The sequence below is a fragment of the Marmota marmota genome, unplaced genomic scaffold, assembly GCF_001458135.2.
Source record: "Marmota marmota marmota unplaced genomic scaffold, marMar, whole genome shotgun sequence".
Classification (NCBI taxonomy): domain Eukaryota; kingdom Metazoa; phylum Chordata; class Mammalia; order Rodentia; family Sciuridae; genus Marmota; species Marmota marmota.
In genome coordinates this window covers 5,330,627-5,352,820 of record NW_026000249.1, presented here as the reverse complement: position 1 = coordinate 5,352,820, position 22,194 = coordinate 5,330,627, and the positions used below count along the sequence as shown (strand labels likewise).

Below are 22,194 nucleotides of genomic sequence, written 5' to 3'. Positions count from 1 at the left end.
ATATATATATATATATAAAATAGTGAAACAGAAAGATGTGGAAAACAACATTCATAGTAGAATATTTTGAATTAGATAAAAATTGGAAATTACTGAAGTGTTCATTAAGAGGATAAAATAGTAAATACACTGGTTGCAGAAGATTAAGTAATAGCTCCCCAATATGATCATGTCTTAATTCCCAGATGCTGTGATTATCTTACATAATACAAAGGATTTTGAAGATTGTGATTAAGGAATTTGAGGTGGAGACATTATTCTGGATTATAGATATGGGACTGATGTCATCAAAGGGACCCTTTTAAAAGGGAAGATGGTCAGGGATTAGAGAGAAGATATGAGCATGGAAGCAGAGGTCAAAGAACAGAGAGGCTACTACCCTCTTGACTCTTAAGATGAAGGGAGAAACCAGGAACCAAAGAATATAGATAACCTTCAAAAGCTGGAAAAGGCAAGAAAATAGATCCTCTCCTAAAGTCTCCAGAATGAATACATCTCTGTGGAACCATTTTAGACTTTTGACCTTCAGAACTATAAGATAAAAAATTTGTGTTGCTTTTAGCCACTGAATTTGTGGTAATTTCTTAGAGCAGCAATAACAAAATAATATAGTGGCATAGTCATACAATGGAATTCTATAAGCAGTAAGAATAAACTACAACCATACACTAAAACAATGTGAATCTCATAACTTGAACAAAAGACAGACAACAAATGACTATATACTTTATGATTCTACTTATGTAAAGGTCAAAACCAGGCAAATAATCTATGATATTGAGAGTTAGGAGAGCAATTACTCTTGATGGGCTATAGTGACTGGAAGGGAACATACGGTTCTATGATGTTCTGTTTCTTAATCTGAATGTGTTTTATACAGATGTGTTCAGTTTGTGAAAATTCATCAAGCGGAACACTTAGGATCTGTGTGCTTTATACTTCATCAAAAATTGTGTGAGGGGCTGAGGATGTGGCTCAAGCGGTAGCGTGCTCGCTTGGCATGCGCGGGGTGCTGGGTTCGATCCTCAGCACCACATAAAAAATAAAATAAAGATGTTGTGTCCACCGAAAACTGAAAAACAAATATTAAAAAAAATTGTGAGAGTGTGTGTGTGTGTGTGTGTGTACAAGCATGTGAGCACACATGTGTGAGCTCTAAATTTAATTTTTTCAAATTTATTTTCCTTTTTTTCAGGTATATCATTTATTTGGAGTTGAGGCTTTGACATTCTGGAAAATTTTTGTTACACAGGATACTGATATATATAAGCTATAAAATGGGTTCTTTCTAAAGATAAATGCATTGGAAAGTTCCTTAAATGGAAATCTGAATAGAATGGCTATCAAGCTGATTTTTATTTCTACCATTCAGAAAATATGTCTTCTATTTAGTGCTTTGGTAAGAACAAAACAGAGAAAAAAATGCTTTTCACAATACCCTTTCTGAACTCTGGTTCATTTGGGCAGTTTATAATCAGAATAGGCTTAGGAACCCTTAGTCACTGATTTGCTTGGCTGATAATTTTCAACACATTTCCCAAAGAATTTCCTGCCAGAGGTGAGATGCAATCGTTTCTAACTTCTTTTTTTTTTTTTTTTAAAAACTTTAATATTTATTTTTTAGTATTTGGCAGACACAACATCTTTGTCTGTATGTGGTGCTGAGGATCGAACCCGGGTCGCACGAATGCCAGGCGAGCGCGCTACCGCTTGAGCCACATCCCCAGCCCCGTTTCTAACTTCTTAATTATCTTCTGCTCTTAGATTTGTTTAAAACAAACTTCATTGGAATTCACACTTTTAAAGTGAAGAATTATGTGACTCTTACTAAATTTATCAAGTTGTATAACCATCATAATCTGTTCTTAGTATATTTCCATCACCCTATTAAAATCCCTTGTGTGCACTGACAGCCAATCTCCATTTCCACTCTGGCCTTAGTCAACCATTATTTGAGACCTCTGTCTGTATAGAGTTGCTGAATCTGGACATTGCTGTTGGGGCCATGATTTTAATGTAATGATGGGGATGGAACCCAGGGTTTTGTGCATGCTAGATAAGCATTCCACCACTGAGCTACACCCCTGGCCCAAGGGTCATAATTTTTAAGCTTTAGGACTGGAGCAAGTATCCAAATCCAAACAGCAATGTTGCTGATAACAAAGTGAAAACTCCAAACCATAATAATTGTTTCCTTTGGCTGCCATAACAAATCACTGCACATTTGATGGGTTAAAATAACAAAAATTATTCTTTCAGGAGCTGGGGATATAGCTCAGTTGGTAGAGTGCTTGCCTTGCATCACAAGACCCTGGATTCAATCCTCAGCACCACACACACACAAAAAGATAAGACATCTGTTCTGTCATAAATATTGATAACTTTGCAAATGTGGATTGAAAATTCAAATTATTTAGATCTTCACATGGTTCTCACATAAGACCAAGAATAAGCATTAGGAAGCTCACTCAGGTGCTACCGATACCTAATCACGATAGGACCAGCTATGTAGGAGCATCTCTTTTTCACTAGATCCCCTTTGGCTTTAACCCTGAAAGGGTCAGAAATCTTAGCCTCTCTATGACCCTTCCTCCAAAGCAAGCTGCCAGCTGATGCCAACTCAAGTTAGGTAAAGTGGTGAAGGTGTAACTCAAAATAATGTTTGGAGTCATGTGATTATAACATTGGATGGGACAATTCAGAGGCTGTTCTTGTGACTGCTAGCAATTAGGGCAAAACATCATCTGAAAGTGAATGAAAACTATGGAATCTGCCTAAGACTTTTTCTGGCAGCTTTGGAGGAATCACGGAGGGAAAAATGATGTTGTTTTATGCTTGTGTCTCATTCCGTCACTGGGATATCTCCAGGAGTCAGTGTTGGCAATGCTGGTGGTAGGGAAACAATGATCGATATTAATAATTGCTGGTTACATGTGACACCATCTTAAGTACTTCTCTCCCATTCACCCTTTTTGTGTGTGTGTGACTATTTATAGGTTTACTGGTTAGGAAAAGACCTAGTGGTTAATACAAAAATATAAAATGTTACAATGGTTCTATTTGAATCCATTTTGATACCACCCATAAGTAGTAGTGATTGCTCACATTTTCCCTCTCTTTGCTAAGTGGTCTGCATGAAGTCTACATTTTCTGGTCTTGAATCTGGCAACTCTTCATTCATTTAATATATCCTGACAATGAAAAACATTAAAACAAACAAACAAACAAAGAAAAACATTGACTTACCACCCTGTCTGGGAAAAAGGGAGTTCTGTGTTTCTCTTCATTGATGGCAATGTGCAGATCAGCATCTGAAATGTAAAACCAAGTATTATCAGAAGAAATGTGAAATAAAACAAAAACAAAACAAGAGAATGTTAAGAACTAATGGGCTCTTAACTAACTAATGTTAAGAACTAATGTTAAGAACTAGTTGTAGCTCAGCGGTAGAGCACTTGCTTGGCATGCGTGAGGCCCTGGGTTCCATGCTCAGCACCACATATAAATATATAAATAAAATAAAAGATCCATTGACAACTAAAAAATATTAAAAAAAAAAAAAAAAAGAAGAAGAAGAAGTAAGAGAAGGAGCTGGGCACAGTGGCACACGCCTGTAATCCCAGTGGCTCAGGAGGCTGAGACTGAAGGATCAAGAGTTCAAAGCCAGCCTCAGCAAATGCAAGGCGCTAAGCAACTCAGTGAGACCTTGTCTGAATAAAATACAAAATAGGGCTGGGGATGGGGCTCAGTGGCTGAGCGCCCCTGAGTTCAATCCCTGGTACCAAAAACATAAATAAATAAATAAATAATTTTTAAAAAGAATTAAGAGAATGAAACAGATTGTGTGAACAATACTCCAGACTCACTGAATTCAAACACAACATCTGGAATAATTCTGTAGCTTTCCTGTATGATGCCCAACTCAAACACCACTCCTCTATCATCAATTATTGATAACTTTGCAAATGTGGATTGAAAATTCAAGTTCCTCTAAATCCTATAAACTATTAATTTATACCTCGTATCTATCCTATATTTTAGTCACAGATATCTAATCTGGTTAGGTAGTACATATGAGCCTAGGGGTCAGTATTTCTGTCCGATTCCTCTTTGATTGGCTCATACAAGATATTTTAATAATTATTGAATATGAATAAATAATTCATGAATACATAAATAAATTTATTACATGCTTTCTGTTCTTATGATATTTGTTGATTTCTTTTCCACCCTTACATGGAAATAGATGCCCAATCTGTGAGAATGAAACCACTGTATGCGTTATCAGTGGAGTGATTATATGGTTTATTACCCAATCTGAATCATATGCCTTTAATAATTAGGCCAAATTGCCAGGCACCAAGTAAGAAGTCTTGAACAATGGGAGGTTTCCTGGCAAAGTGTTCCAGAATCTAGAAATTTGGTCCTAATGGGGGGGAGCCATCCACCCAGGCTTTAGTCCAACAAGGGGTCATGCATTACATGCTTCCCAGAGGGTACATCCTGGGGCCGCTTTGCAACTCTGCTGGCAGCACAGGAACTTCCCATCCACGAAGAACCCACTGTGGTACTTGATCAGCAGGTGGGGGTTGCCCCTTATCTCTGAGGAGCAGGTAGAAAGGAAACAAGATGTGAGCAGATGTTGGCCCAAGAGGAGAAACACAGCCAGCAAGCACTGTCATTGCAGAACAATAAAAACTCCATTTGCCAATAACTGAGGTAAGAGCCAGTGGTTCCTGAAGGATATGTCTTTCATTCAGAAGTTAATAAACCACAAAGAAAAAAGTTTAGCTATGTGCATAGCGAGAACAACACAATAACATATCATTCTTTAAAAAACACTAGTAAAAATGCATATACAAATCAGCTTGCTGTTGAATTTTAGAAATTCATCCATAGATCTAGTATGGAAGGACTAGATCTTAACAAGGAGACAAAAATTCTTATAGCTTACACTTCCCTTCACTTTTTATTTTGAAAACACTCAAATGTACAGAAAAGTTATAATAGTATAATAAACATTCATGTACCCTTAACAGATATTCACCAATTATTAGTTAAACATTTTGCTTTTCCTTTCTTTCTATACATATCATTATTTCTAAAATTTTTATCATTATTAAATTTTGCTTAATAATTTGAGAGTGAATAGCAGGTATTATGACCTAAATAATGTCAACCATAGATACTTCAATGTGTAACTTTTATTAACAAGGGCATTCTGGGGCTGAGGTTATGGCTCAGTGGTAGAGCACTTGCCTAGCATGAATGAGCCACTGGGTTCCATCCTCACACCACATAAAAATAAACAAATGAAATGAAGGTATTGTGTCCATCTACAACTAAAAATATATATATTAAAAAGAGAGTGTTCTCTTATATAACCATAATACAATCATCACATTCAGGAAATCTAGCAGTGATAAAATATTACTAATAATATGAATTTCACATTTAAACATTTTTCTGACTGTTCCAATTATGTCTTTATAGTCACTTACTTTTTCTGATCAAGGATCCACTCCAGAGTCAATGTGACATTTAGTTATCTAGTTGCCCTTGACATAGAATGGTTTCTTATCCTTTGTCTTTCATGACTTTGACATGTTTAATGAATGGCTTATGGGCTACTTTTCATGGAATAGGTACATATTAAAAAAAAACAAAAACAAAACTATAGGAATACATCAATATTTTATCCAAAAAATTTAATTTCTAATCTTGGTGTATAACACTAAATCTATAACAATTTAGCCTCTTTTGAAATACAACAGAAAAGCTTACAGGGTCTTAATAGAGATTCGTTTAAGAAGCACTGCTAGGTGGGGGATTTCTTATTTTAATCTCAGAAGATCTGCTCCTCCTTTAGAACCTACTCAAGGAAGTGTATGGAGATAATAATAATAAATATTTTGCTGAGTCACTGGGAAGATATAAGATAATGTATATAAATATTTGGCCCCCAAAATAGGTGTTCAGCTTTTGTAATCATTCCCTTAGTTTAACTCAGTTCAGTTTAGCTAAAAATGCTGGCATTAAAAAACTTCATTACTGGGCTGGGGATGTGGCTCAAGCGGTAGCGCGCTCGCCTGGCATGCGTGCGGCCCCGGNCACTTGGAATTATAGCTGTTTTCATATATTTGGGGGATAAACATAAAATCTAAACCCCTCCCCTAACCTCTCTCTACACACTCTCTCACTCTCTCTCAAAAAAAAAAAAAAAAAGATACCTATTTAAAAAAAAAAAAAAACTTCATTACTGAAAATTATTACAAAAGTCACAGAAAGCAAAAGGAATGAAGACTCTAAAACACAACTTTCTGATTTTGGTTCCAAAGGATCCTTGGAATTTCTTGGGCACATTACTTGTTTTCCTGCTGTCTAAGCTCCTGGTCTCACATGTCAAGATTCCTAGGATTTCCTACTATGTGGATTTAGATTCCTGGGTAGCTAATTCTTTTTCCAATCCAGTCCAAAAGTTTGCACTGCAACACTCCCACCACCTAATAATGACAATAAGAGGAACTTTCTATAAAAATTGAAAATACAGTACCTACAGGACTTACACAGTCCCAGTAAGACCTGGACTTTGCCCTGGTAAAGGCAAGCACAGTGGGTGGAAAGCAGGTGGCTTAGCTTCCCCAGCTGCTGGCAAGACACAATAACGAGCTCTGTGCTGAGCAGGATGGGGGGCGGGAATCTGATCCTCAGGCTTCCTGTCTGTTAACAATGAGAATGCAAAAGGAGGATGGGTCTGGCATATTCCCTGAGGTTAGTAGGAAAATCAGTAGATTATTTCTTGGCATTGGGTCCTTTTACTGCTTTATCTTTCCTCCACCAAGCCTCAAGAGAATTCAATCCATGAGTCTCCTTTATATGACATTTTTATTACCTTTTTGTAATGCTTTCAACCACTGACTTCGGCTCTCTTCATTTGATGCATAGACATAGAGAAGTCCATCTTTATAGACAATCTGGAAAGGAAAGAATGTGGTTCATTTTGATATAATATATTGTTTATTAGCTTTGGAATTAGATGGAGAAAAATCTATACTTTTTGTTTGTTTTTATCTTCCACTTTTCAATTTATTTTATCCCAGACAGTTCAAATCTTTGGAAAATCATAGAAATTATGCATCTGACAGCTCTGTGAGCATTGAGGTCTCAGTAGGGATGCCCTGGACCGTGGAGAATTATGTTAGACATTACGTGTGTCTTACAAGGGTTCTGGCCCATCCATTTGCCCATTGATCAATTCCTTTTACAGCCCATTGAAAACCAACTGCTTTATCCTTAAAAATATGTCTAAGGATGGAATATTCTTTATTTTTTTCAGGTCATCTATCGGTCTTCATATATTCTGATCATTTTACAGTTCATCTTTGCATTGAATAAAACTATGTCTACTTGTTACTTTAGTCTTGCTTTGTATGGCACCCTGGAAATCTCCAGAATAAATATTATTTTGTTTGTTTGTTTCTAAAGAAACTTGTTTAAATGTTTGAAGATTATAGTGTTTTCTCAAGATCCCTCTCTACTTTATTCTATTCTTGATAATAATGTTTAATAAATTTATTAAACACCTACTAGTTTCTGGGCTCTTTCCTAGGTACTATAATATTTTAATCCTATTTCGATTCTATGAAAAATATATGAGTATGCCTTTTTGTTAACAAATGAGAAAACATACTCAGAGAAAAGTTGAGTATGTGCTTATAGCTATACACCTGGTAGGATTAGGAGCTCTGCAGGATTCCAAAGTCTGTGTGCCTTTGAGTACCCTATGCTTCTGTGATGTGAGTTTGTAGCCTCTTCCATGAGCACACTCTTCCCTGGTTTCTCCCAATTGGGTAATGTAGTTATACTTGGAAATATGGGTTGTTGAGCAACTGTATTATTGTACTTCATTTTTGACTACAGGTCCCCAATACTAGCACTGGATAATCTGGCCATCTGAAAGACAATCCATCCAGGGCTGGGATTGTAGCTCAGTGGCTGAGCGCTTGCCTTGTATGCATGAGGCACTGGGTTAGATCCTCAGCACCACATAAAATAAATAAATAAAACAAAGATATTGTGTCCATCTACAACTAAAAAAAAAAATGTTTAAAAAAAAAAGAAAGAAAAACAACCCATCTGTCTTTAAATCAGAAAGAAGTGTTGATTATATAATAAAAGTAGGGCATGACTTAAATCAAGCCACTTCCAAAAGGTACTGAAAGGATACTCTCCGTAGTATACCATACTTCAAGGTAAAATTAAAATTTCTTAGAATGATGTGCAAAGTCCTTCATGATTCTGCCCTGTCCACCTCTCCTGGATCATCTCTGTCTCTCTCATGAGGCTTCTTTTTCAGAGTGACTCCTATCTCACACATCAGTGCCTTGACACTCCTGTTCTTTTGTTCTGCTGCCTTTCCTTTCTGTGCTGGCTTAAACTCTTATTTGTCCTTCCTAACCTGACATCTTGGCGTGAGGAGCAAAGCTAGCTTCCGCTTCCTGGAGCACAGTGGATATATTATGCTGACCTCCGTCTTACCACTTGTTTGTTAGTCTATTTTGCTACGTCCTTGTAAATTACCTTGGGGCAGGGTGAATATTTTATTCTGTATAATGTTTCTATTACCTGGAACCCAGCAGAGACACTCAGCAATGTTTGATAACAGAAATTGTCAGAGCTGAGACAGGTCAGGCCATTGCAGTTTATACTCTCATCTTGCTTCCCTTCCCTCCAGGGATGTAGATTGGTAGTCAGAATTTTAGCAAAATGTGCAACTCCCATTCGGGAATATTCCAAGTCATCATTCTCTTAACAAAGCGTTTTGCAATATTGTTATTTGCCTAGATATACTGAGTTCATGATAGAAAATGTCAAAGTGAAGAATCAACTACTCAAGGTGATGTTGTGCCTTGTTTTACCTGAAATGGGTACTGTCTCTCCACTGGTGTTTGCTCCTCGAGATTGACTTTCTCCACACATCTGATTTTCTTAATTTCAATTGATCCTTTTCTACTGCCTCTTTTCTGAATTAAAACACAAAATATTAGATTTCTCATGTGATACGCCATGGTACATAGGGAAAAGCATAAAGCTAAAGTTATGATTGGGAGAGAGATTTGGAGATGGTATGATCAATGGAGAATCACTTCCCTTTCTCTAGAGTAGTCAAGTGTAAACACACACATACTCCAAAAGCAAGTGTTTAAGTACTAGTTAAAATTTTGTTTGAGAATCATAAAATGGGGTTTGACCCCCCAGTTCCAAAAAAAAAGGGAGAATCATAAAATGTGTTTCAAATCACCTGCCATGTGGTTAATACACTCAGGAAAATCAAGAAATTTAATTCCCTAAAGCTTCTTCACTTCATTTCAATTTTATGACAGTATTTAGTGTGTTTTTACAAAGTTAAAATTCTCACCTGAACAGAGATATTTGTTTATCCAGTGTTGTTTTAAAGCTGCATTTCTGATCTTCAACACTATTAATATTTGGGGCTGGTGAGATCTTTGCTATGGGGTCTGTCCTACGTATTGTAGGATATTTAGTAGCATCCTGGAATTCACTCACTGGATGCCAGTAGTACTTGCCCCATAACTAGTTGTGACAACTGGAAATATCTCCAGTAGTTACCCAGTGTTCCCTGGGAAGCCAAAATGCCTTCAGTTGAGAACTACTATTCTAAAGTCATCTTTTTTGTTGTTGTTTTGTTTTTTGGTACCAGAGATTGAACCCAGAGGCCTTAACCATTGAGCCACATCTCCACATCCCCAGCCCTTTTTATTTTGAGACAGAGTCTTGCTAAGTTGCTCAGGCTGGCTTTGAACTTGTGATCCTCCTGCCTCGGCCTCCCAAGTTACTAGGATTACAGGTATGCCCCAACACACGGAGCTTATAAAGTTAAATTTGCTTTAGTAAAGTTAAACAACATGTACAAAATAAAAACACTCTTGCTTTTTATCCCAAAATAAAAAAAAATTTAAAACCCTTCATTCTGAATTCATCACACTTTGGTTAAGGAAGGGCAGTGTAATCAGTGGATACCAGTTGATCTTTACTGCACAAGCTGAGAAACCTGATATTCTTTCACTGTAATCAAGTACTTTGTGGAGACTTAGGAAAAATAATAAACAGTATAAAAACAATGGAATAGAGTCTCACCATTTTGTCGTATTCATAGTAAGAAAGGTTTGTTTTAGTCAAAACAAAAAGCCGCTCTTTGTAATTATTTGGTGACATTTTCTTCTTTTGCTGTGACCTTTTGAGAAGAAGTTCTTCTAGAATGGATTTTGAATCCATATTATCGTCCTAAATAAAATAAAATAATTTGAATGAGTGTAGCCTCTAGCCAGGTTCTCTTTCAGCCTTCCTATATTTTACTCAACTGTTTCTCATTTAGGACTAATCTATATGCTAATTAAAAAAATAAGATTATAAATAACTACACACATACCTACAGCTTTTTCTACTGCCTTTGTTCTGAATTTTATAAATATGCTGATATTTTTAAACTTTATTTATTTTTTCTTATGTGGTACTGAAGATCAAATCCAGTGCCTTGCACGTATTAGGCAAGCGCTCTACCACTAAGCCACAACTCCAACCCAAATATGTTGATTTTTAAAAGCATTTTGTGAATTGAATAATGAACTCATTTCCTGGTCTGCACCATAAATTCACCATCTTTACACCACCCTCTAGACCACCTTATCACAATGTTCTTTATTCCTTAAGCATTCCTTAGGTGTTTGTTGAATTGAATAGGATATAATAAAATTTTCAAAAAATTGCAGTTCAGAGAGTTCACCATATATGAATTAATTCATCAACTAAAATTTCCCTCCATTTATGTGGCTAGTGGTTTGTGAGAGAAATATCATGGCAGATGACATTGTAATGGTCAGATCTTCAACAAAAAGGATATGGGTATAATTTTAAATATTTCAGAGATTTTAAAATCAAAGTGATTCCTCAAGATAGAATAAAAGGAAGAAAATACTTGGAAATTCAACACAATTTATATCAAAAGAGATTTAAAAGACCTAAAAAAAAAAATCAGTACATTTACAGAGTAAAACACTCTTGCTTTTCTATCAGAAGCATGTAAAGCATTGAGTAAGGTATTTTCGAAAAATAAATTCAAAGACTGTTGTTGTAACTTCAGTCTGATCTCAAATCTGATCATGAAAAAGACCTATGTTAGGCAGTAAGCCACAGAGATAAACTTTCTTTTGTTCTTTGCCTTCTCAAACTACATCATTGTTTATAGTTAGATGTCCACTAGTTAAGATCTTTGTTTGATGATCTGAGATAATTTACTTACCTCAAACTCCTTAGAGCCAAAGTCTACACGGGTCCCTAAGTTTAACTCTCAAGCTCTAAGCAAAAGTTAGTGTTCCGAGCCACCATCACTCATATTTCCTCTGGCTATGCCAGGGTTGGGCTTTAAAAAGAAGATATTTGCATCCTATTTATCACTCTTGATCAGGAAGCACCCACACAGGCATTGCTCTGTCTGACTGGAGGCAGGTGCCAGGTAAATCCATCCAATCAATTCTCACTGGCTCAGGACTATGAGGAGCCCACTATGGCCAGAAATGAAAAGAAAAGGAGACTAAGAAAGATAGCCAGATGTTGTATAAACCACCATCGGTCCAAGCCACCTTTCCTCCTGACATACACCATGCAACTCTGAAAGAGGGAATTTGGAAAACCAGCTTTTATTATTGATTTGCCTTTTTTATTTACTTAAAAATGGCACTCCGGACAGCTCACAGGAGAGCTATTTATTATTAATAATGAGGAGACTATTTATTAATTCCTAAAATGGCCTCCATGGCCTTTGCTTGACTTATGGACAGAAGTAGTGAAAATCTTATTCATTAAAAATAATAACTTTTTGCTTTGGATATTGTTTCACTGAGTTTTAAAATAGGATAATTCTTTTGCAGAGGTAGAAAAGTGGAGTGGATTCTTTTGAGCACAGTGGATGTTGTCCACAGTGGTCACTGGTTTCTTTGCTTGGGGCTAGGAGACAGGGCAGAGATCAGGGTGGAGTGGAGCTGGCAGGATCTACAGAGGCAGATGTCACACCATCCTTACATCTCTGCCTTGGTTGGAAACTCTATGCATATGCCTGCCTAGATAAGCTTTTCTTTTTTTGAGGTGGGGGGGGTACTTGGAATTGAACTAAGCTGCACTCGACCACTGAGCCACATCCCCAGCCCTATTTTGTATTTTATTTAGAGACAGGGTCTCACTGAGTTGCTTAGTGCCTCACCATTGCTGAGGCTGGCTTTGAACTTGCAATCTTGAGCCACAGGGATTATAGGCGTGTACCACCTCATCCAGTTTAAATTTATTTTTTTACATCCAAAATGTACAGCTAGCTGAGAATCTGCTTGAAATTCATGGAAACCATGCAGGTATACTTTTTGTGAGATGTAGACCCCTTTGGGGGAGCCAAACACTAGACAGAGCTTCAGGGCACACTTGCATTTCTATATTTAAAATTTTTACTAATAAAGCAGAAAGAGAAAAGTATAAAAACTTTTGCCAAATCTCTTTTATGCCTACAGCTAAAATATTACTCTTTAAAGAAGAGTGCTAATTAAATAGATCTGGTTGGTTGAACAGAAAGTTTGCTTTTTAGAATTTTTTCAGGTGCTGAATAAATTCATGACATTAAGGACACTTTATAAAATGCAAAACCCAAAGTCCCAGCAGTTCATGATGATATACACACTTTTCTATGTATGGAACTTTCATATGCATCACATTTAAAATTTTTTTTTCAAAATTTTATATAAAAATTAATGAGTGGCTGGGCTGGGGAGGTGGCTCAGTGGTAGAGTGCTTGCCTCGAATACACAAGGCCCAGAATTCAATCCTCAGCACTGCAAAACAAATAAATAAATAAATAATGAGTTGAAGAAACCACTGACACATCCACAAATTTTCCTGTGTCTGTTGAAGAGAAGAAGAATATTGAGTAGAAATGAAGAAATGTATGAAGCCCTCAAGATTCTTCAATAAATCACCCAGGATTTACAAGGCTTGTTGCATCTGACAAAATAAAATTTGTCTAATTTCAACATAATTGTTCATTTCAAAATCTTGCCCATTGTGAATTTTTTTCTTTCATTTCTAAAATTATATGTGATATAGGTTTATTCTACAAAACCAAGAACTACAAGTAGGTGAAAGAATGTAAGTTTAGATTCTTTTTTTTTTCAAATATACACAGGCACATGCTTATTTTCACAAAGATGGGGGTCACATCTCGTGCATGTGGGTCTGCAATATGCTGTTGTTATGTAACAAACACCTGGAGCCACATGTCTTTGAAGTTCTATCTCAGAAAGCCAGTCTCTCAGAACTCTCCTCCCCAAGGTGGACTCCAAGGCTTCCTTAACCAACTTCAAAGCCCTGTTTTGATGATGCATGCTTTTGTCATCTCCTGATGAGTTTCTTCAAAGACAAGCTTTGTGGTTCACACTCAGGCTTGCACCCACTGTTCCCCTTCTATTTGCTCTGTCTCTGTATTTTCCCCTTTCTGCTCTAAATAGTCTAGATTCTAAATTAAAGGCATTTCTATGGTCTCACTTGATATAGGGGTGATAATTGGTGATGACTAATTTTTAGAAATGTAATGACTTCTTCCTTGTATTAGGACGATAAATAAACAAGGATCAGGTACCACTGTTGGTTGATTCAAATGCCTGTCCAACGCCTGGCAAACCCTTCTCTGCTCAGCCTTTCCCCACCCCCCTTATTAAAGGGAAATTCAGTTGAGAAGGTGAAAGAAAAACTTTTCAAAATATAATGAGATCCTACACCTAGTTAGCATTAAACAGAAATCTATTTCCATAGAGGAGCAGGTGGGATTTGGCTGGACTCTCATTACCTCCCATGTAGAATAGAAATACTGATTTGCTTACCAAATAGCCCAGGCTGCCTATTTCCATAAGCACATAAAACTAGAGCGATATTAAAGCATAGGGAAGAAAAAAAAAAAACACTAGTTGCAATTAATACAGTATTTTCTACAAAGAAGCCAGTAAGCATTATGTAACCTATTACATACACAAAAGGCACATGTTGAATTAACAGGACTGTAATCACTATGATTATTTAGGATTTTTAAGGAAAGAATATTATGAGAGTAAGAAGTTCACATTTTGAAAGTCAATAAGAACATGCGACCTTAAAGATTGAAATAAATTTTAAGTGGTACCGAAGAGGCGTAGGAGGCACCCAAGGAGGGTGTTTAAATAGAGCTATTGAACCAAAAAGTCTATTCCCTGACTGGCTCATGATGCTGCCTTACAGTTTTCTTCTTTAAGAATGAGAGATGAGGACAGAAATTCCTTGTCCTTTTACTTGGTTCAGTTATATTCTTTTATTTTACATGTCATTTTTAGCTAATGATTTTGATTAGTGTCAAGTAGTTAAACAATACATATGTTGAGAAGGCAGTAGAGGAGGGAGTATGAGAAGGAGGAGGAAGATTCTCCAAGAGGGGACTGGGCAGGGTCTGAAAGAGAAATCTGAGGACTCAGTGACAAACTTAATCTTCAAATATTTGCCCAAAGCCAGACCTGCTTATCTTCATGCTAAATAACTAAACAGAGCACAATGGCAAGTCTCAACAGGATCAAGAAGCTTAACTCAGAATCAGGTGGCAGGCAGTGGTTTAAAAAGTCTTACTATGCTGGTCAAAACCAAATACCAGCTCCTCAAAACCTGACAAATTCCTATTTCACATGCAGGACAGAGAAAATTGGAGTTGATCTTGGCATAGTATGACAGACAGAAACTCTTAACATGGACACTCAAATCCTCAGTATTTTGGAACACCATACGTTAATTACTCTGAAAGGAATTGAAAAACCAGACATTTTGGGAGGACTATTTTCTCACAAAGAAAACAAAATTTCAATGCTATTCCTGTTGGACTAAAATTTACTTTGAGTGTGAAATTCATGTTCAGCACTTTCTAGAGCTTTTGTAAGCCCTTTCTTCTTCTTTGCAACAACCACTTTTCTTTTGTTACCTCCCCTCTGCCCAAGGCACTCTTTTGGGGCACTTCCCTTAGGAGCAAAACAAAAAGTGATCAATCCATGAGCTAAACAAACTGGATTAGTTTACCACATAATGCTGCTTAGGTTGATGTGGGTGAAAGCATCAGGTTTCGGTTCATTTGTATCCTTGCTGTTTCTATGCAACCCCATATGTTACTTCACCCTGCCAAACCTCAGCTTCCCCATCTGTAAAGGGAGTAAAAACAATAGCCACCTTGAAGGGTTATGAGGAGTCAAGAGAAAGTGGTAGTAACAATGCCCAGCACCCTAGTACATGTTTTGGAAAGATATCCCTTCACCTTCCCACTCCCTAGGCAAAATTTAAAAGTAGACCATAGTAAAGTTAAAATAATGAAGACAATGAAAGGAACCCCCGAAGATCAAATTTCACTTTTCATCCCCCTGCCTCCAACTGCTAGGCATAGAAGTTAATGGGAGGCAGAAAGATCTCTTGAATTCTCAAGTCAAAAAAAAAAAAAAAAGCAACTACTCTGTAGATTTGTTTCAGACTTCCCATCCTGGCACTCATTACCTTAAAATCAGGTTGAACCAGTCCCTTTTTGGTGGTGTATTATACCATCGTATTTCTTACAAATTAAAACTTGGAAGTTACTCATTGGCACCACTTGGGAGTTAATTAGAAATGCAGACTCTCAGGTCCCACACCAGACTTAGTGCATCTGAATCTGCATTTTAGCAAGATCCCAGTGATCCATGTGCACATAGAGCTTGAGAAATGGTGATGTAGAGCACGATGTATTTGTACTGTTTTTAAAAATCCAATGAAATGATCATGGCCCACAAGAACTTTGAGTGTAACTATATACTTAACCTTCTCATCTTTCTATGTCTGTCTAAAATACCACCAAGTCTCTGATTTAGGGAGACTTCAGGAAACTAAAAACCAATATTTATAGCTAAATTAACATCATAAAAGTATAAAGAAGATATAAGTGAAAATTCTGTCTTTTTGAAAGCAGTTACAAAGTCAATATAAAAAGCAGTTAGCAGAGGAAATAGCACAATTTGATAGCTTTTGATGAGATTTTGAGCAAGCAGTAAATTCACAATAGCAGTCTAAGCCTCTGGTCCCCAAATTACACCTTCCAAAGTGCCAGGGGAAGCCCCAACAATTTCATATTCATAATTTGGTATTACTTTTTCCTATAATTTCAAGCCCCATGACACCTGGATCTGAATCTATTTTCTTGTAGGATGTGACAGTGCATAGCCACCTGCCACTAAAACGCACCATTTTGGCTTGTTTGGTCGCCTGGGTCCACTGTGGTGAAGTTAATCTGCTCTCCCAGGAACACAGCTGAGGCTGTCCTCTTCCCAGTAGCAGCAAATCGGCTCACATTTTCTTGGCTGCTGGGTCAGAAATGGCTACATTACTCAGTGTCCCCCAAACGTTTATTGTCCTGCAGGGCCTTACACAATCCTACAGGAAACCACGCTCAACACTTAGCCAACACTTGTTGATCTGATTGAATGCAACAAAAACGGAGACAAAAGCATATTTCATAAAGGTTCCAACCTTGATAACTACAGCTCCTGCTTTTCCCAGGCAGCACTCGGGTACATGCGATAACCCTGCCTTTGTTTAGAGAACTCTGTGCTGGAAAGAACAAGAAAATCTCTCAGCAAAACGGGACTGCTGACGCTGACTTCTCTCACAGGACTTGGTCAGGAAACCATTAGGTAATGCCAAAGGGCACAGAGAATAAGCAATGAAAACTTCAACTCAACACTTGGACAAAGGGAGCCTGCAAAAGGCAAAAGAATAGTTCCTATGACCAAAAAGGAGCACACTTCCACAGTTGCAATTATTAAGAATCTAGAAACAGAAAGGAGTTCAGTACAATGCACCAAGATTACAATGAAAAGGTGTGATTGTTACTTTATATCATGACAATATCACCATGTTTGGCTTTACATGTTCTGTTAGGTAGTAGCAACCAATGAGCAGTGAAATGCAGGCAAGGTCACAAGTGTTCTTTAAATTACTTTAGGATCTTCTTTAAGTGACTTCCAAAATAGATGAGAAAGCAAAGGGTGGTAGTTAATTTCTAAAAAAGAAACAGTAGCAAGGGAGCTATTTGTAAAACTCATCAAGAGAAAAGAATTAATGGGACTAACTCTTGACAGGATACACTGAGGTTGATGTAAAGCTAGGAATTATGGCTATAAGTGTCTCCAATTGTCTAGGAAGGAAGATTCCTTTAACAGTAAAGGTGCACTAAGGTAACTTCTGACCAGCTATTGCCCCCTGTGCCCACATTAACATGAGATTGACTTGTAGATGAAGCCCCCCTAAATAGGATGGCCATCATGACAGTTCTGGAGAGGACCAACTAAGATCAAAAACTTCACCATCCAATGTGAAGTAGGAGTTGAACACCTGATTGGCAAAGAGTACAGAAGGTGTTGCCAGTTCCCCTGGTAAACATCAAACAGTAATAAATTTGTAGACAGCATTGTCTCCTTGCTGTTCTCTGCTCAGAGATGGCTCACTCTATCTGGAGAGTGTTCTCTGCTTAAGCCTCACTTTGCTTTTACTTTACTTTCTAGACTAAAATAAAGTTCTCTTGCATGACTTTTGGAGTCAGACTTTAAATTTTATTTCATCAGAACACAAGAACCGAGATTTGAAGTTTCAGCTCCCTGCTTTACTGTGACCACCATTTTCTCTGGTGTACACTGGCTGGTCACATATAATAAATCTAATGACATGTTTTAGGCTCTTCTATGGATACCCAAGAAAATCAATCATTCTTTTGGCATGCATTGACACACTGTATTAACATAAATTTTTGAATGCTTTAACTTACTCATAAGCATCTATGATGTGATAAAGTTTTGGAGGAAAGCAAAACTATTGACTTTCAAAGAGGTATATATATATATATATATATACACACACACACACACACCAGGGGTGCTTTACCCCTGGGCTTCATCGCCAATCTTTTTTTTATTTTTGTACTTTGAGACAGGGTTTCGCTAAATTGCCAAGGCTGGCCTTAAACTTGAGATCATCCTGCGTTAGCCTCCCAAATTGCTGGGATTACAGGCATACACCGGCACACCTGGTGTCAAAGAGGTATTCTTTTGGGTGGACAAAGGAATAGCATAATTTCTATTCATTCAGTCAAATCTTACTGAGAGACACAACAGTCAACAGAACAGAGGAAGCCCACATTTCCGGGGGCTTATGTCTAGTGGGGGAAGAGCACAAATCATAGTTTAATTCCAGTAGAGTGTGAAAAAGAACTTGCAGAGACATTTTTAATATTTCTGTTTGGGAACTGGAATTTGCGAGAGGACAAAGAGTCCTTCAGAAAATTCAAGAGTGTAGATTATACTTTGATAGCAAATAAAAGTCACTGATGAATTCCAAATAGCTCTCCATCCTCTAAGGATAAAGTTTGCAGTCATTGATATCTTGGGAGCAAAGCAGAGTAATGATAGCATAACAACCTGGTGAAGTAAGTTCTACCTTCTGCCAATTAACTTTTTTTTTCCATATGGTGCTTTGTATTTATGCCACTGCTTATTAAATATGGTAACACAGTAAAAGATGGATTTTAGAATAAAAAGTAAATTTAAGGAGGCAAAGGAGGAGGTGGTATAACTGTGGAAACTCGTGGGCACAATCTCTTGGAATTTCCATCCCTTCTCGGGGCTTAAAACACTCAAAGGCATCTGGGAGGAGTGGTTTCCTCCAAGTCAAAATGTCATAGATTTATTTAGGTCTTCTATTCATTCACTTCCTCTGCTACTTCTCCTGAGTCTTGCATTAACTCTGCATTTTCCATATCTTCAGTTAAATCCTAATTTTTGACAACTTGCTATTTCAATTACATGATTTAATTTGCTCAGACTGCCTCGTCACCTTCACCCAGTTGAGGCCCTTAGGATTTTACCCTAAAGCTTGTTCCTGTAAACCTTTAGCAGGAAGTACAGCTAAAAGGACACAACATTGGCTCATTTTACTTTACAACATGAATAAGCTTCTTCACTTGTGCTTACATTTTTTAGAATAAGATACATTCCTTTGGCTTATGGGTTTAAACATCACTTATATGCGTATGATTCCAACTTTTAGCCAAGATTCCGCACCCCCCCCCCGATTCTAGAGTCACATTTCACTGTCAAATTGTCCATTTATGCTTGGAATATCTAATAGATGTATCAGATTTAATATGCCCAAAACAGACATACTGATTAACCCCTTAAACTAGCCCCTTCCACAGTCTCCCCCTTCTCAGCAAATAGCAACTCTATCCTTCCAGTTGCTCATGCTAAAGAAAGCACGATCACCCTTGTTTTGTTTTGTTTTAGCATTCCCATACACCTCAGCATTCAATCATTACTGAAATAAGGTTAGCTCTGTCTTCTAAATGTGTCCCAAATTTGGCCGCTTTTCAATACCTCTACTGCTACCTACTGGCCAAAGTTAACATCATCCCTCACCTGGAATATTGCACTAGCCTCCAGACTCTTCTCCTTTCCTCCACTCTTGCACCCTACAGGTATTCCTCACTGAGTAGCCAGATTAAATGTATATCAAATCTTTCCCACTTCTCCAGTCTGAATTCCCCGGTATTCCTTCCTCTTCTGGTCCCTGAGTACTGTTTCTAACATGATCTCATATTATTTTCCTTTATCTTACCTTTCCTAAAACTGGCCCACTTGCTGCGCCTCCTATGCTTTAAGTACCATCTTCCCCAGGGCCTGTGCATGGTCAGTATCCTCTGCTTGATCAACTGTCCCAGAAATCTGCCTGGCTCATCTCCAAGCTCTGTTTCAAATAGCTTCTTACTAATGAGCCCTGCCCATGCCACTCTGTTAATATTACAATCTCACCCCCACCCAGCTTGCCCAACTTCCTTACTCTTCTCTATCTTTTTTCCATAATACTTATGACCTTATAGCACAATGCATAATTTACTTATTTATCACTTTTATTGTCTGTCTTTATTAAAGAGTCAGCCCACAAGGGTGCCAACAGCTTCTTTCTGCAGCCTGAGCTTTTCCTGTGGTTATCTCTCCACAGGGGGTATCACTCCATTACTGTCTGCATTTATTCTTTTTGGTACTCTGCTCGGAGCCTGGAATCTGATGTGCATTGTTCATACTTACTGGAATTGTAGATTAATAAAATGTCTCTCCTAAGGATGCTTGCTTCTCAAACCTTGGGTTCAGCAAACAACCTTGCTCCTGATGAAAGGAGATAGTTGAGTAAGGGATCTGAGGTACACACTAAAAGTCTTATTGTTTAATGTTGCTACAACCTTTCCTGACATCTATGAAATCTTTACATAGGCTATTGGCAGTTCATCAATGTTATTCCCAATTTTTTGTGGGAGGTAAGCATTTGGGGTCTAGATGAAGTACCATCTGTTTTGTAAATAAAACACATTGGAACAGAGCTATCATTCATTTGTACATCGAATCTGGCTGCTTTTATTCTATAATGGCAGAGTTGAGTGGTTATGACAGAGATTACACCTGGAAAGTGTCAAAAATTTACTATCTGACCTTCCCAGATTAAATTTTCTAACTCGTGCTTTAGTGAATCCTGCCAGGCCTGTAATCCCAGTGGCTTGAGAGGCTGAGGCAAGAGGATCATGAATTCAAAGCCAGCCTCAGCAAAAGCAAGGCACTTAGTGACTCAGTGAGACCCTGTCTCTAAATAAAATATAAAATAGTGCTGGGGATGGGGCTCAGTGGTCAAGTGCCCCTGAGTTCAATCCCTAGTATAAAAAAAAAAAAAAAAATCCTGCTGCCTGCAGAAGTGACCTAGTAGATTGGAATTCAGTTCAACAGCTCAATTTCACAGACATTGACTCAATTGTACTGTGCACAGGTGCCAGAGTTAGAGGCAAAGAAAGTGGACAAACAAGGTATCATTAAGGACTCCTTCCAGTCCTGATTCCCACTTTGATTTAAATTATTTTTTCTTGAAATTTTATCATGAAAAAGTCTCTACATATAGAAAAGTGAAAAGAGGTTGAAGCATTCATACACCATCATCTAGAGTCTACAATTAACATTTTATTGTATTAGCTTTGTCATATAACTATTCATTCATCCCTCTAACTTATTGTTATTATTATCATTGCTTTTGCTATTTTGGGTGTATTCAGAGTAAATCTCAGATTTAGGTATGTGCCATCCATATAGACCTCAGCAGACATGACTTCAAATTGGTTTTTATTTTAACTCCAACACTACAATCCTGAAAGCAGTCCTCATCTAATTTGGTTAGATAAAACGACTTTACCAAGGTTGAAAACTGAGAAAGGTTATCAGAGTAATTGAGGTAAGTATCAGGGGAATCATTCAGCTAAATTTTTCTCTTTTCCTAGTTCAGAGATGAATCAGCCTTTCAGGGCCAAGAGTGATTTGCTTGTGATGGATTCTAGGAATGTTCTGTGCCTTTGAAGAGAGGGTCATAAGCTATGCTTTTCTGGGATGCTGCCAAAAACCCACAGGAAAGACAGAGAGGAACACAGGAGTTTTATGCAATAGTAGGCCACATGTAGCTTCTAGGTCAGAAGCCTGGTTGATGGAACAGACCAGGCTGTGTGCTCTCACCAGGGTGGAAATGGGCGTCACATGTGTCCATCTTTTCTAGATATATTTGGATGTCCTTAACCACTCAATATGTTAATGGGTTTCAGAAACCAATGTCTACAAAATAATCAGTCCTTGATTTGAAGTCAACCGATTTCCTGGGTTCAGTGAGTCTGAATCCCTAATGTGGAATATTTCAGAGATATTTGTCACTTAATGAATAGCCGCTACACTGTCCTAGGAGACAAATTACCAAAATCTACAGGATAGAATTTTTGGTTGATAGCTTGAAGAAGAAAAACGATCGCAAGTGATGAAGTTTTTAAGATGTCCACACACTTGTATAAAATGTATCTTTGAAAAGAAATTTATTAAGTTATATAAATGAAGAAAATAAAATTTTTGAATAAAAAAGTCAAATAAAATGTGCTGACAATGTGGGGGTCTTTTTTTTTGGTACCGGGGATTGAACCCAGGGACGCTTAACCACTGAACCACATCCCCAGCCACAACCCCAGCCCCCCCCAGCCCC

The 22,194-nt window shown here is 37.6% G+C and overlaps 1 protein-coding gene across 1 annotated transcript in view; it reads right to left on the bottom strand.

The window, feature by feature from the left end:
- The window catches only part of Bmx (BMX non-receptor tyrosine kinase), a 49,781-nt gene extending 33,250 nt beyond the window's left edge, over nucleotides 1-16,531 (bottom strand). Inside the window, exons 1-6 of the mRNA XM_048796370.1 lie at nucleotides 16,333-16,531; nucleotides 10,159-10,305; nucleotides 8,919-9,023; nucleotides 6,893-6,974; nucleotides 4,483-4,602; nucleotides 3,247-3,311 (exon numbers count right to left, since the gene is read on the bottom strand). Of these exons, the coding sequence (XP_048652327.1) occupies nucleotides 3,247-3,311; nucleotides 4,483-4,602; nucleotides 6,893-6,974; nucleotides 8,919-9,023; nucleotides 10,159-10,305; nucleotides 16,333-16,335 (522 nt within the window). The 5' untranslated portion in view covers nucleotides 16,336-16,531. The remainder of the gene's footprint in view (nucleotides 1-3,246; nucleotides 3,312-4,482; nucleotides 4,603-6,892; nucleotides 6,975-8,918; nucleotides 9,024-10,158; nucleotides 10,306-16,332) is intronic.
- Between the last annotated feature and the right edge of the window lie 5,663 nt (nucleotides 16,532-22,194).